The 14486-nt window shown below is 41.7% G+C and overlaps 1 protein-coding gene across 1 annotated transcript in view; it reads left to right on the top strand.

Annotated features, from left to right (window-relative positions):
- Positions 1–14486, top strand: part of LOC126176514 (collagen alpha-1(IX) chain-like) — a 341330-nt gene that overhangs the window by 280430 nt on the left and 46414 nt on the right. The window contains exons 19-20 of the mRNA XM_049923671.1: positions 7198–7323; positions 9924–10029. Coding sequence (XP_049779628.1) covers positions 7198–7323; positions 9924–10029 — 232 coding nt within the window. The remainder of the gene's footprint in view (positions 1–7197; positions 7324–9923; positions 10030–14486) is intronic.

Here is a 14486-nt window from a genome sequence, read left to right as displayed (position 1 = left end):
GAGGCTAAAAGTCTTTAAAAAGGAGCCGGATTGGTGATTAAAAAATTGTCATTGCTAACATGATTAGTCGCGACACTATGCAAATTACAGTGTCCACTTGATACTTTCCACATAGTTTTCCGAATAGTAAAAATGGAGCACGTCTTCTTTTCCTGTCGCTCGCCATAGTATTGACGATGTCCTCTGAACAGTAAATTTTGACTAGGAGCGATGGATATGAATATGATCTTTTACCGTTGTGAGTATCTTTTAGACGTTCCTTTATTAGTTTTATCATCTACAAAATGTTGTGACACTGTCGTTGCCTTTTCCGCGTGGGCTGCACCTGATGATGCAGCTTTAAGCCGTGAAACCAGTTTGTTTTAATAAACAACAGTTTTACCAGCTGTAAGCCGAGTTGATTCTAACATCATGCCTTTCAACACCTGCAGTTGCCCAGAACACAAAAGAGTTTGAACTAAAAAGTGTCCCTATACAGAGACACCCATTCATCAATTCGTAGGCGCTGGCAAGGTAGGCAAACCTTTAGACACTCATGAAATTTCGGATGCAACCAGAAAATGTTAGTGCAGCAGCATAGCGTACTCAGCTGTTTATTTAATGGACAATCAAATCAGTCTGCAAACAGCTCTCGCTTGGTGTGGTGTGTTTCTGTCTCTTGCTATCGTCATTGTTTTCATGCATGGTAAGGATTCTCATCTCAGTGCAGACGAATTGGAATCTTTGTTTTGTTTTGCAGAATTGTGGTATGGAGATAGCTGTCTTGCACCAAGGCATGTCACAGAGCATGGTAGGAACATCGTTACGACAACATTTGGAGACAGGCTTTACTATGCGACATCGAGGTCAGAACTGCCACCATTGCGGAACGTCACGGGACGGTCACACTATTGGGCAGCAGTTAGTCCATGAGTGATGAGCAACTCTACAGCTTCTAGCTGATCGACTAGCTACTGTTCAAGTGGTGTCTACACAGGCAATTCAGCTGTGGTTGCGGAAAATGTGCATGGGGGTTGGCATCACGTACTCTTCACAAATGAGTGACACTTCTCCAGAGAGGGACATGATGGTAGGAACCGCCTTTGGAGTCGCAACGTGGACGTGAGGAATTATCCAGACATCATTTCCCCACAGAACACATTTTGGGGGAGGGGGGGGGGGGACTGTCACAATTTGGGGAGGCATCAGGCTAAACAGGAAAAGTCCCACTTCGTTTTGCCACATTCAGCACTGAAAGCACAGCACTACCAGGGTGAGATAATGCAGATGCCTGTAATTCTGGAGGCTGCAGCAGTTGGCCAGTGCTTCATATCGATGCAGGGCAATGCTCGGTGTCACATCACCCAGGTCGTCTGAGATTGTCTCGACGCAGCAGGCATCTCGGTAATGAAACGGTCTACCAACAGGCCTTACTTAAATCCAATTGAACATGTGTGGGATTTCATGGGTAGAAGGCTAAGGTGCATAAATTCCAAGCCAGGAACAGCTGAGGAACTGGCTGATATATTACAAAACATTTGGAACTATATCTCCCGGGCCTACATCAGTTCTTTTAGCTGTAGATATAATCACTGATTCCGCATTGTCATTAATGCTAGAGGTAGTGCCACCTCTTACTAAAGATTTATTCAAATCATTAAAACAATAATTACAATGAAAATGTGTGCCTTTCTTAGTTGAGAAAATGATTTGATCATGAATGAAAACATAACAGCTGAGTGGCGCTTCATCTCTGCACTAACATTTACTGGGTGCATGCGACATCTGACGGGTGTCGAAGGGTTGCCTGTCCTGCTGGCGCCAAGGAATTGGTGATCTCTCTGAACAGAGAAATTTTTAAAGCGCCTACAAAGGTGGGCAGGTGTCACCGAGGCTATTGCGGAATTGGGGCGCTTAGAAGTATCCATTTCTGGTCAATGTCGCACCTCCCCCCACCCCCTAACCCCACACACACTTGGAAAGACAGCCAAGCCACTATGATGGGTAGCCGAAAAGCACGCGTTAAGCTCACGCAGGATGGCGTGAGGTCTGGAACATTTAAGGAAGTTGAGTCTAGTAAAAATAATACGTAGCTGCTGTAATATTTAACTTTAATCCATAATTGGTGGATATTGGTCTGGCGGTACATGCATCACAAGATAAATAGCAAATGATAATGGCGCCTTGCTAGGTCGTAGCAAATGACGTAGCTGAAGGCCATGCCAACCATCGTCTCGGCAAATGAGAGCGCAACCCGTCAGTGAATCATCTCCAGCAAAGTCGGCTGTACAACTGGGGCGAGTGCTAGGAAGTGTCTCTAGACCTGAGGTGTGGCGGCGCTCGGTCTGCAATCACTGACAGTGGCGACACGCGGGTCCGACGTATACTAACGGACCGCGGCCGATTTAAAGGCTACCACCTAGCAAGTGTGGTGTCTGGCGGTGACACCACACCACCCATTCTCACGAAACAGAAGGGTGCAAGACTGGAGGGATGAGAAAGCGTAAACACTCTTGTCCACTTCGGATCACGTTCAAATTTCGTCGAATGGTTTTGAACAGTCCCTATTGTTTACACTCTGCAGAGCAAAAATTGCGATCACATTACATTCCAGAGGAGTGAGATCATGTTCAACGTGGTTGCAGCCCTGCGATGTCCTTAGAAGACGGCTGAATCGTCCGGAGGTTGTCAGCAGTGTCAAAGGTTGTCAAGAAAGTCGTCGTGTTGCACATCGCACTGCAAAGTGTCGTTTCCCACCGCAAAATGGGTGATAATGAACGCCCCAATGGAAGGGGTGGCTTCCTTCACGCCTTTTATTATAGCTCTGGAGACCTTTTCTTGTTAGTTCTGAGAAGGGAAGAGTCCGAAATGTTTTGCTCCGACAGCCATAAGAAAACCGCTGGGCTTCGCGGTCGTTATCTCCGTCGTAGAGGCGTGTAGAAAAGGGGCCAGAGGTATGCGTCAGAGGTGGCGTGACGATCTGTCCATCGTGTGACACGTCCACAGCGGCGTTGGGCAGAACTGAACTTCCGAGCTCTGGTATTTTTTTTTTTTTTTTTTTTTTTTTTTTTTTACGTGCCAGCACCTTGCTGTTTGAAGCATCACCGAGTCCGAGGGTGACTTCACATGGCGCCACGCCTATGCACCCTCACGGTGGAAAGTTGTAGGCTCCTTCGACTCTAATTTCGAGCTTGTGCACCGAAATGGATAAAATGAAGGGGTTTCCAAAAAATGGGTTTTTAATTTTGTTGCGCAGTTTATTTTTGGTTTTAAGTCTCCTTGAATACTTGTTGCCCACATCCATTTGCCTCCAGTGTCCATTCATTCTTTATGACCTTGGTTCTGTCGTAGTTCATGTTTAGACCAACTTCAGAGCACACTACGCAAGTTCGTTAACTAATGTTTGAAGTTCTTCTTTGGTATTTGCCAACAGAACCATGTCATCAGCAAATCTCATGTTAATTGATCTCTTTCCCAGAATTTTGGTTTCTTTTCTTTTACAATCCAGTTCAGACATCGCTTCTTCTAGGATTGCTGAAAATAGTTTTGGAGATATAGAGTCACCATGTTCCACACTCTATTCAACGGGAAATTTATTCGTTTCTTCAACAACACTCACAGACATTGTAGAGGTTTTGTGTATGTTGTATAGGATTTTAATATATAGTCCTGTCCTAACATTATTCTGTTAGAACTTCACACAGATTGATGACTGATCGAATCGAATGTCTTCTCAAAATCTATAAAGCAACCCAAAGAAGTAGATGGCACTCATTTTTCTACTAATTGTTTTGCGGGGATGTGGTCAGTTGTACTAAATCCTGTGCAAAATTCAGCTTGCTAAGTAGGTTGAGCCAGTTTAAATGTAATGATCATTCTGCTAGACATATTTCCAGTGAATACTTTGTAGAGATGGACAGAAGGTTGATAGGGTGATAGTTCTTCACACCTTTGTAGTACCTTTCTTATATATCAGGATTTTTCTGGCTTGATTCCAATCTGTTGGTAATATTCACTGTGCAAACAACTGGAAAATAATTCCTCATCCGTCAGCTTCAAAATAAAGACTAAGAGGTCATCACAGCCTGGAGCAGTTATCTTTTTCATCTTGCCTGTAGCTTGTTTAACTTCTGAGACAAGTATTTCTGGCGTTTGGAAGACAGAAAAGTCCAGTTCATCAAGGATTAAGGTATCATCATTGATTTTACTGTACAGGTTACTATAAAAATATCCAGGACAGACGAGTATTACTTTATTCCCTGTAATGCGGCCTTGACCTGCGTCTAACGCTATTAGCTGATCCTTTTCAGTCATAAGCTCTGGGTTGCCCATCATTAAACTAGATTTATTTTTAAGACTGCTGTACAGCGTATCTTCTTCATACGTGTTGATGTCTTCTTTCGCGCGCTTTCTCAGAGTCTTGCACAATTCTTTATATTCTATCTTTTCTCTTTCTACTTTCATTTTTCTTTCTTTCCCATTAAACTTATACTTTAATTTGTTAGATTTTTTCGTTGTTTCTGAAATTTACACAAACCATGCACTTCTTCAACTGTTGTGGTTAGTACCTTTGTTACGTGTTCTGTTTTATATTCTTTTAATTTTTCTTTAATTTTTCCATGAATTTTTTCCCTTCTTCGAGATTTTTGAGATGCAAATTTTTTTTCTTTTGCCTTTAATTAGTTTCAGTCTTTCATATTTCGTATTCATTCCTGCTCTTATTAATCGATGATCGTTCTTTCTATTGAACCTGTTCAGCACAGAGACGTCTTTGACATTTTGAGGCATGTTGGTAAAGATGAAGTCTATCTCATTTTTCAGGTCAAAGTCAGTGTCCTTCCAAGTCCATTTGCGACTATCGAGGAAAACAGTGAACTAAGGACTGCACGTGTGGCAACACACGTTTCCATGACGACTTCTCCGACCCACAAATGACTCGTAGTTACTTGTTTTTAAGGTAGTAGTCGCACCACGATACTGTTTGAGAAAGTGGTCTGCATCATTTCCATACTAATATACTGAAATTAACAATACCAAACTTCTTGCTGAAATCAAACAGTATTACAACGGTGGCTTCATGCCTGTCCATGACATATTTGATGTCGTCAGCCAGTTTCATTAACGTATTTGTTCTGCGATAGTGTTTCCAACAACTTTATTGACATTTGTCATAGAGTTATAAGCCTTTAGGTGGTCTGTCTGCTGTATACGAACAGTGTGCTGCAAAGCAAGGGGAGACGGAAGGCAATTTTTATCCTTATTTTGCCAATGCCATTTTGCCCTTTGAATATGTACACTTTTGAAAAGAACTATAAATGGTAAAACAATGAAATCTTTACTGCATATATATATAGCATATATGCCTCAATTTACAAGTAAAATGAACATAATACCTCTTATGGCTTTTAAGAAAAACAATTTTATTCTTTCACTAGTAAAATTTAACTTTCTTTTGTACAGTAATTATTATTAAACAGTCTCTGATTGTTCCGGTGGTTCTCAATTTACTTGTAATAACTTACTACCATCTGAAGTACAAACTGACGAAATTTCATGTTTCTAACGCCATTAGTTTATCAAATAACGGTACCTGAAAATAAAAAAAAATTAGTTTTGAGAAAAATCCGTTTAAAGTTTGATATTGCAGTTCTAGTTTAGTTATTGATGAGAATTACTTACCACTAATATTTTCCTGCACCATACTGAGCATCATCTGAATCATCCTGTTCTTTTCTTCTCTTGGTGCCCCTTCTTTTCCGTCTGGATTCTTTTGTGCATTTTAAATTAGCAATATCTGCTTTGTGGATTCTCTATTTATCTATTTGCACGAAGGATTTTGCAGTATTTTCACTAGATTTTATGCCCACTAATTCCAAAACATACAGTTTTCTAATTACACCATCATTTTCTGATTACAGCATCATAAACACCAAATTTGAGGCTTGTAAGCTGAACAAATACAGTTTTCAGTAACTGGTTCCAAATGATAAAGTTCACATATTCATTTAAATTTTGGTTTTCCCATGAAGACATTTCTTCAACAAGGTATCTTTACAAAGGTCTCTAAATATGGGTTTAATTTCATTTCATTTAATTAAATGCTGTGCATTATCTCTGCATGGCGCAAAAAGGAAGGCGTGCCATTTAAGTGCCAGATTGCACAGAGTGTCAGGAAAACCATCATACCTCACGAAAAAATTGTCGTATACATATATGGTGTTACAAAAAGGTACGGCCAAAATTTCAGGAAACATACCTCACACACAAATGAAGAAAAGATGTTATGTGGACATGTGTCCAGAAACGCTTAATTTCCATGTTAGAGCTCATTTTAGTTTCGTCAGTACGTACTGTACTTCCTCGATTCACCGCAATGATTTCATACGGGATACTCTACCTGCGCTGCTAGAACATGTGCCTTTACAAGTACGACACAACATGTGGTTCATGCACAATGGAGCTCCTGCACATTTCAGTCGAAGTGTTCGTACGCTTCTCAACAACAGATTCGGTGACCGATGGATTGGTAGAGGCGGGCCAATTCCATGGCCTCCACGCTCTCCTGACCTCAACCCTCTTGACTTTCATTTATGGAGGCATTTGAAAGCTCTTGTCTACGCAACCCCGGTACCAAATGTAGAGAATCTTCGTGCTCGTATTGTGGACGGCTGTGATACAATACGCCATTCTCCAGGGCTGCATCAGCGCATCAGGGATTCCATGCGACGGAGGGCGGATGCATGTATCCTCGCTAACGGAGGACACTTTGAACATTTCCTGTAACAAAGTGTTTGAAGTCACGCTGGTACGTTCTGTTGCTGTGTGTTTCCGTTCCATGATTAATGTGATTTGAAGAGAAGTAATAAAATGAGCTCTAACACGGAAAGTAAGCGTTTCCGGACACATCTCCACATAACATATTTTCTTTCTTTGTGTGTGAGGAATGTCTCCTGAAAGTTTGGCCGTACCTTTTTGTAACAGCCTGTATATAAAACAAAAACTGTTTCACGCAGGAAAGACCAGGCATTTCAAATATGCTAAAACCTAAAAATCTAATTTTTGAAGCCCACTTGCCTTCCGTCTCCCCTTAAGTACTGCAGGTAGTATGTCGATTGGCGTTAAATCGCTCGGTGATTTTTGGTTACAATTCTTCGATAGTGGCCGAATTAAACTTCCACTCAGCAGGGATGAAACGTAGCGATGTCTGTGTGTTCACAGCTGAAGGGCGACAAGGGAGACCCCGGTGTGGGCTTGCCGGGCCCTCCAGGACGCCCGGCGCAGCCCTGCAACTGCAAGACGGCCTACATACCCGTGCCCGGGCCGCCGGGTCCTCCAGGTCCGCCGGTGAGTCTTCTGTCACTTCACGCTCTGTCACTCCTCACCATCCTCCTAGCAGCGCACTTTGGCAAACTACTTATGTGGTGATCAATTTATTACATTATCTAGTTTGAGTAGCTATTCTGCATTAGTACAATTACTAATTAACAACAATTTACTTAAATGTGGTATTTGCAATCAATAAAAGTGAAAATATTTACTGTTCAAACTGTAACAATGTAACAGAAGTATATGATTATTGTTTTGGTTTCTACAACTTTTATATGTTTTGGAGCACAACTAAACTGATAGTACCATGTGGTTAGAAAAAAATGTAGCTACTCACAGAGGTCCAGTGCGGGCTGTAATTATCGTATGACAGCGGATCTCAATAGATATGCTAATGTGTTAATGGGGAACCAATTCACGCTCGAAAAATTTAGTTCCAGTTTTGATCACCAGGTGCAGATTGCGCTGTACAGCGTGTCATCGACGTCTCCGGTGCTCATATTGAACAAACTGTGTAAGCAGTTGTTAATAATAACATTATAGCTTTCTCACGTGTTTAGCCTCTTCTACCCACGTCCCATTACTAATTCATTACATATGGAAACATTTCTATACGTCTTTCTTGCAATCACAGCGCCAGGTTTTCACCTGGGGGCGAAAACTGGAACTAATGTTTTTCACTGTAAATCGGTTCCACTTTGATGCATTAGAATATCTGTCGAGTTTTGCTGCCATACAGTAATTACAGCCTAGACTGGAACTCTGTGAGTAGATTTAATTTAATTATAACGACCTGGTTAAAAGTAGCTTAATAGCTGATTCTGGAATGTTTGTACCAGAGCAGTTAACACTTTTCTACCACTCAGAAAGAATAAAACCACAATAGTAACATGTGTCTTGGATTAAAGAAAATCTAGGAGTCCCTAACTTGGTTATTAGTTCTTATCTTGACTCTGGATGTATTTTACTCGAGTACGTCTGTGCATCCCTGTACCAGGCAGGTTAAGGCAGGTTTCTATATCCAACCAAAATTGTAGCTTTCATGCTACGAGCACAGGAGAGCACGTAGTGATGTAATGTGTGTGTGTGTGTGTGTGTGTGTGTGTGTGTGTGTGTGTGTGCGTGTGTGATTGGCGATGATCAAAGTATTGAGCAACCTCCTAGTAGAACTTCTAATGTCTCACATTATGTATTATTTTATGTCCAAATGACTTTATATTTGACTCACATTTTTTTAGTTACAATCACCATTGTTTGTTCTAAATAAGTTCTTAAGAAAATTAAGAGATATGAATCACGTGCTAATGTAAATTCACGTAAGTGGTCTTGGAACATGTATAATTAGTGAGTGATGAAATCTCTCTGTCTCCCTATCTATCTATCTACCTCCTTCTCTGTGTTTTTGTATGTGTGTATGTGACAGGGGGGGGGGGGGGGGGGGGGGGCGGGGAGGCGTTAGTTGTAGCTGGGTGTTTTATTATTTCCTTGAATGTAAAAAATTTAAAAATTTCAGAACGAAGTTTTCGTTGACAAAGTCTGTTACTTCATTCAGAAATGAGGTGCTGGCAGTCTGATTATGTGGGTGGATTTTAATTTCTTCCACAATTAGCTTTTTTACATCTGTTGGCAGTGTCTCGTACCTCCACGTTCTTTCAACTCTCTTTGACTGTATGTTCAGTATCAGGAACGTAGACTTAATCTTATCTACGTGTTCCTTGCTTCTGGCACTAAAATTTAATCCGCGTTCTAGCAGTAACAATTTTCATAATTAAATTTGTAAATCCATGACTTACAGTGTATTTGGCAACATTTACTGGTATTAAGTGTGTATTTGTTCTATAAATGATGTTTCTATGAACATTTATTTTCACATTACAACTATGAAATAAATTTGTAATTTTTTATCATACGGTTTCAGTGAAAAGCATACTAACATCCTCGATTTTCCAGAGTGAATTTTCACTGTGCGGCGGAGTGAGCGCTGGTATTAATCTTCCTGGCAGGTTAAAACTGCATGGAAGTAAAGTTGTGAGTCGAGTTGGTTAGCTCAGTCGACAGAGTACTTATCCGCGAAAGACGAAGGCCCGAGTTTGGACTGTCGGGCACACAGTTATAACCTTCCAGGAATGCAATCTTGAATTTACTTCATCGTTTCGTTGCTGCTGGACACGATCCCTACAAGGAATATTCTAAAAGAACCGACAACGCATTACGAGAACACTGCACTGCCAGTTTCTATCCAAAGATGAATCTCAGTAATCATTTGCTTAAGCCCACGACAAAAACACCACCGATGCTACAACAACGCTGTGTGTCCACATTTTGCCAGATTGCGCAATATAACGCAAATTCTGCTCTCATTCGATCTTCGCTGTTTCCTCTGGTGCTGACAGCAGTAAGTGGCATTGAGAACAAATCTTTGTGTCTGGCCATCAATACTATTAGGCATTCTTGATCTTGGAATCATATAATACGAAATATATTTTCACGACAAAGTTACGGATGACACGAAACGCATGATACAACGGTGAATTCCGCTATAGCAAAATAAGTGATGCTGGTTGCAGTAGCTTTGTTTCCAAAAGAGTGCAGGTAGCTGAAATGTTTTTTCTGTGCAGGGTCGCCCTGGACTGTCCTATGAAGGACAGAAGGGGGAGCCAGGGGAACCTTGCAGGAACGGCTTCCGCTTCCTGCAGTACGACGACCCCAGCGCTGGTAATACAGGTGAGACACTCAATGAAATAGATTCTCTTGACCCGTAGCATTTTCATGACTTACGATCCAACAGCACAAAGTCACACACTATCTGATCAAAAGTATCCAGACACCTATCAGTGGACATTAATTTGGGATGGGTCCATCCTTCGCCTTATCACGGCATGAACGCTGCAGAGGACATTTTCAATGAGATGCCTGAATGTATATGGAGGAATCGTAGCCCATTCTTCCTCAAGAGCTGAAACTAGAGAAATTAGTGATGTTGGTCGCTTGATTTGGAGCGAAATCGACGTTCTAAGTTATCCCACATTTGTTCCGTTGAGTTCAGGTCGTGACGCTTGGCAGGTCAGTCCACTTCAGGAATGTTACTGTCTACAAACCATTACGTCACGGATGCTGCTTTATGACAGGGAGCATTGTCTTGCTGATACAGTCATCTCCTCCGAACTGTTGCTCTGCTGTGCGCAGTATACAGTGCTGTAAAATATGCTTATTGCTCATATCCTTCCGCATCTAGTGTTTTGTTAAGCGTAATAAGGGGACCACACCCTAACCACGAAAAAAATTCCCACACCTTAACGCCACCTCATCTGAACTTTCACTGCTGGCACTACACATAACTGCTGGTAACGTTCTCAAGGCATTTGCCAAACCCAAACCCTCCCATCAGATTGCCACAGGATATAATATGATTCGACTCGAAATCACTCGTTTCCAGTCATCCACTACCCAGTGGCGTCGCTCTTTACATCACCTCACGCGCGGCTTAGTTCTGACAACAGAAATGTGTGGTTTATGAGGAGCTGCTCAACCACTGTACCCACAGTCACTATGCTAGCTGGACTGCTGCAGCACTTTCGCCAGTACATGAGGTCTGCCTGAGGCTGGTTTAGTTGTGGTTCTTTCTTCGTGTTTCGACACAGTCAAACCACAAACAGTCGACTTCGACAAATTTAGAAGGATTGTAATGTTGCTGATGGATTTGTTACTCAGCTGAAACCCACTGACTAGTCCACATTGGAGGTTACAGAGCCCTCCTGACCAACCAACTGTGCTTCTCTACTGACAATACAATACTTTCCGCCACCTTTTATACTGACGGGTTCGTCACTCGTGACGTCTAGTGGTCAATTCCGTATTACACAGGAGTGTTCGTATACTCTTGATCAGATAGTGTACTTATCTCTATCTTTTTACGTATTTTTAACTGCGTACTCCTGGGAATGAAAAAATACAACTAGCTGCTGTTGAATCTTCTGTGTTGTATCATCGTGGTCCGTGCAGCTTTTTCGTTCCTAATGTTCCGTCCATAACTTTGTTGAACATCTTCAAAGGTGCCCTTGGTTCCGTACAGTCTTGCTGCCTGATGATTAGGACGTCGAAGAGCAACATAAATACTTTGAAAAGGGGGTGTAATTGGCAGAGATGATCCTTGTCAAAGGTCAAACATGAAAAGCATCGAATTGACGTCTGTTGAAAGATGAAGTTTATGTATCGATTATACAGAGCTGCTGATCATGTGTCATTAAGTTTCATGGTTTCTTCTTTTCTGTTAAAATTGTCCGCATGTTTACATATTTCGACGGCTTCTCTATAAGATCTTTGACAGATGACCGTCCGATAATTAGGTTTTATCTTTGTCAATGATTACCTCTGGCGATCATTTCCCCTTTTACAGTATTTACGTCGCTGTCCGACTTCCGACCCGTCAGTCCAGGAGCACCTCTGAAGATGTTGAGCGCAAGTCTGGACGAAACGTTAGAACCAAAAAAGCTATACTGATCACGAACATACAAGTGGAACGTTCACCAGCAACCAACCTGTCACGGAATCCCTCATTGTACCACCAGAAATACAACTCCACAATCCCCTTGCCCTTTTTCCACAGTCTACCTATTCTTATTCCATAATATCTCAGTCGTGCTATACGAGAGACAAAGCATCTTATGTCTCAGAAATCGGAAAGTAAACGTAGTTTCTATTCCGGTGTTTCCTTCTCTGTGGTTAGTCCAGCCTTTTGTTTCACTTAAGTATTTTTTATGTTTTATTGTGGGCGAATCTGGCCATCTGAAAATCTCCTTGGATTAGTTCAGTCCAAAAAAGAAGTCCACAGATTTATGGCATCGAAATAATCAGAAGGACTGAGACAGTCTAATACGTAGATAGTCCTTGTAACATTTGGTTCTGAGAAAAACGTAGGCTGGCAACCCTGATATACAATCTAAGAAGCATGGAGAAGGACAAACAGCTAGTACTATGATTAATTTGTTAGCGCTGTGTCAACAGAAGGTGGTATTTTTGAAAAAAAAAAACGTGAGAAGGGAAAGAATAAGTACATTATTGTACCATTCTTCATTTCCGTTTTCCTATCTGTACGTCTTTATCATCTGTGCTTTACTCCTCTGGCTGTTGAAAGTTCCCACTTAACGTGACATTTCATCTATGCTTTAGCGTCTCAGAATGATTATTCCTAACAGTAATCGCATATTTTTCGCTGGCTGGTCTAACACAAGGAAGTGTAGAGGTTCCACTCCCTTTTAAAAAGGACGAGATTGATCAGACAGCAAGGATTTACACAGCCTTTAGTATATTTTCCTAACTGGAGAAAAATTCTGTATTGAATCTGTGGTTAAGACCCTCAATAACATACAACAAGCTGCGTTAAACCTAATTCTACAAAGACAGATATGGAAGTCTCCATCCGAGTAAAAAACCAGGGCTTATCCATTGCAGCTCTAACATAGAATTGTGACGAACGGCTCTAGAGTCGTGTAACACTAAGAACTGCCTACGAGTAAAAATTGACAAAGCGTTCGAATTCAAGAGGCACCATCTCCACGAAGAATAAGCTGCCTTGTAGAGTGATTGGATAGCAGTAATATAAAAAACCGCAAACGTTCTGCAAGTCATCATCAGACATTTGTTACCCCATCGTACAATATGCTCGCCTAGTTTCGCATTTTTCATCCCGTGTCTAATTGGTGGACATTACTCTCGATGATATTGAGTTGTAGAAGGATATCTCAAATCTAATCAAGCCACAGACTCTTCTAAATCGCAGGAAATGCGACACCCAACATAGGAAAGACACTAAAGGGAAATAGAGCAACTGAAGTTGACCGAGGACGTGCTTCTCCGATCAATGACGACAAACTTTCACTCTGGGGCATCTTCCAACTCAGTAACTAACACAATACACCAATAGTCAACAACACAGCTTTGGAAAGAAAACCTTTCCAACATCGCTGTACATATGAGAATTAACGATTACCTGTAACTTAGGTACAAGGAAGATCCGATTTTCTGAAAATTTTTAAGCAGCCAAATCACAAGGGAGCAAGTCCAGAATAAACAGAGCAAGACGGGACTATGTCAGTTTGGAGCAGAACGAACGTGAGTGTTGGTGGAGACCAAAGCCAATGTTTCAATGTGTTCTGGGCTCAACTTCTCAAACAAGAGATAAACTCTTCCCCAGGACCAGTGGCGTAAAAAAAAGTCTGATACTAAACTGTCTGATTTGAATGAATTGGTTGCAGTATTGTACATCTAATGTGTCTCTCACCTTCACTCCGCAGTGAAGGGTATGCTGGTTTGTAACTTCCTAGCAGATTAAAGCTGTGTGCTGCACCATGATTCGAACACGGAACCTTTGTCATTGGCAGGCAAACGCTCTACCGAATGAGCTATCCAGGCATGACCCATTACTCGTCCTCATAGCCTTATTTACGTCGATACCTTTCTCCTACCTTCCAAACTTCACAGACGTTCCGTGTACCTTGTGGGATTAGCACTCCCGGAAGAAAGGATATTGCAGAGTAGTAGCTTAGCCACAGCCTGTGGGAAGTAAAGTTGTGAATGCAGGTCGTATGTCCTTCCGGGAGAGCTCAGTCGGTCGGACCCGTGAAAAGGGTTATTTAAGCATTGCTGAAAAATATCAAAAAGAATCACAAAATATAGACTACTGCAGATGGTTTACACGGCTATTCAGAATTGAGGACCGAGCGAGGTAGTGCAGTTGTTAAGGCACTGGACTCGCAGTAGAAATCCTCGTACGACCGTCCAGGTGTAGATTTTTGTCATTTCCCTAAATCAGTTAAGATGAACGTGGAGATGGTTCACATGAAGAGGACACGGGCCCTTCCGTTTTCGTCCGAGCCTGTGCTGCCTTTCTAACGTCATCATTGTCATCGGTACGTTAATCTCCAATCTTTCTTCACTCCTTCGGAGTTGAAGTGACGTGTTAAAGAAAGCAATACATCTAATCAAGTCGAATCAAATGTTCACGACTGGGTTGGTAGTGGAGATCTGGCTTGATTTTAAAAAAGAAAAAGTACTGTTTTTGGTGTGTTAGCAGAAGAGCCAACACCGTGTTGCTAGAGGAGGCCAAAAGGCACGCGTTAAGCTCACGCAGACTGGCGTGAGGTCTGGAACATTACAATGTAATGAATATAGCAAATAAAGTA

The sequence above is a fragment of the Schistocerca cancellata genome, chromosome 3 (assembly GCF_023864275.1).
Source record: "Schistocerca cancellata isolate TAMUIC-IGC-003103 chromosome 3, iqSchCanc2.1, whole genome shotgun sequence".
Classification (NCBI taxonomy): Eukaryota; Metazoa; Arthropoda; class Insecta; order Orthoptera; family Acrididae; genus Schistocerca; species Schistocerca cancellata.
This window is presented reverse-complemented; position numbering and strand designations above follow the sequence as displayed.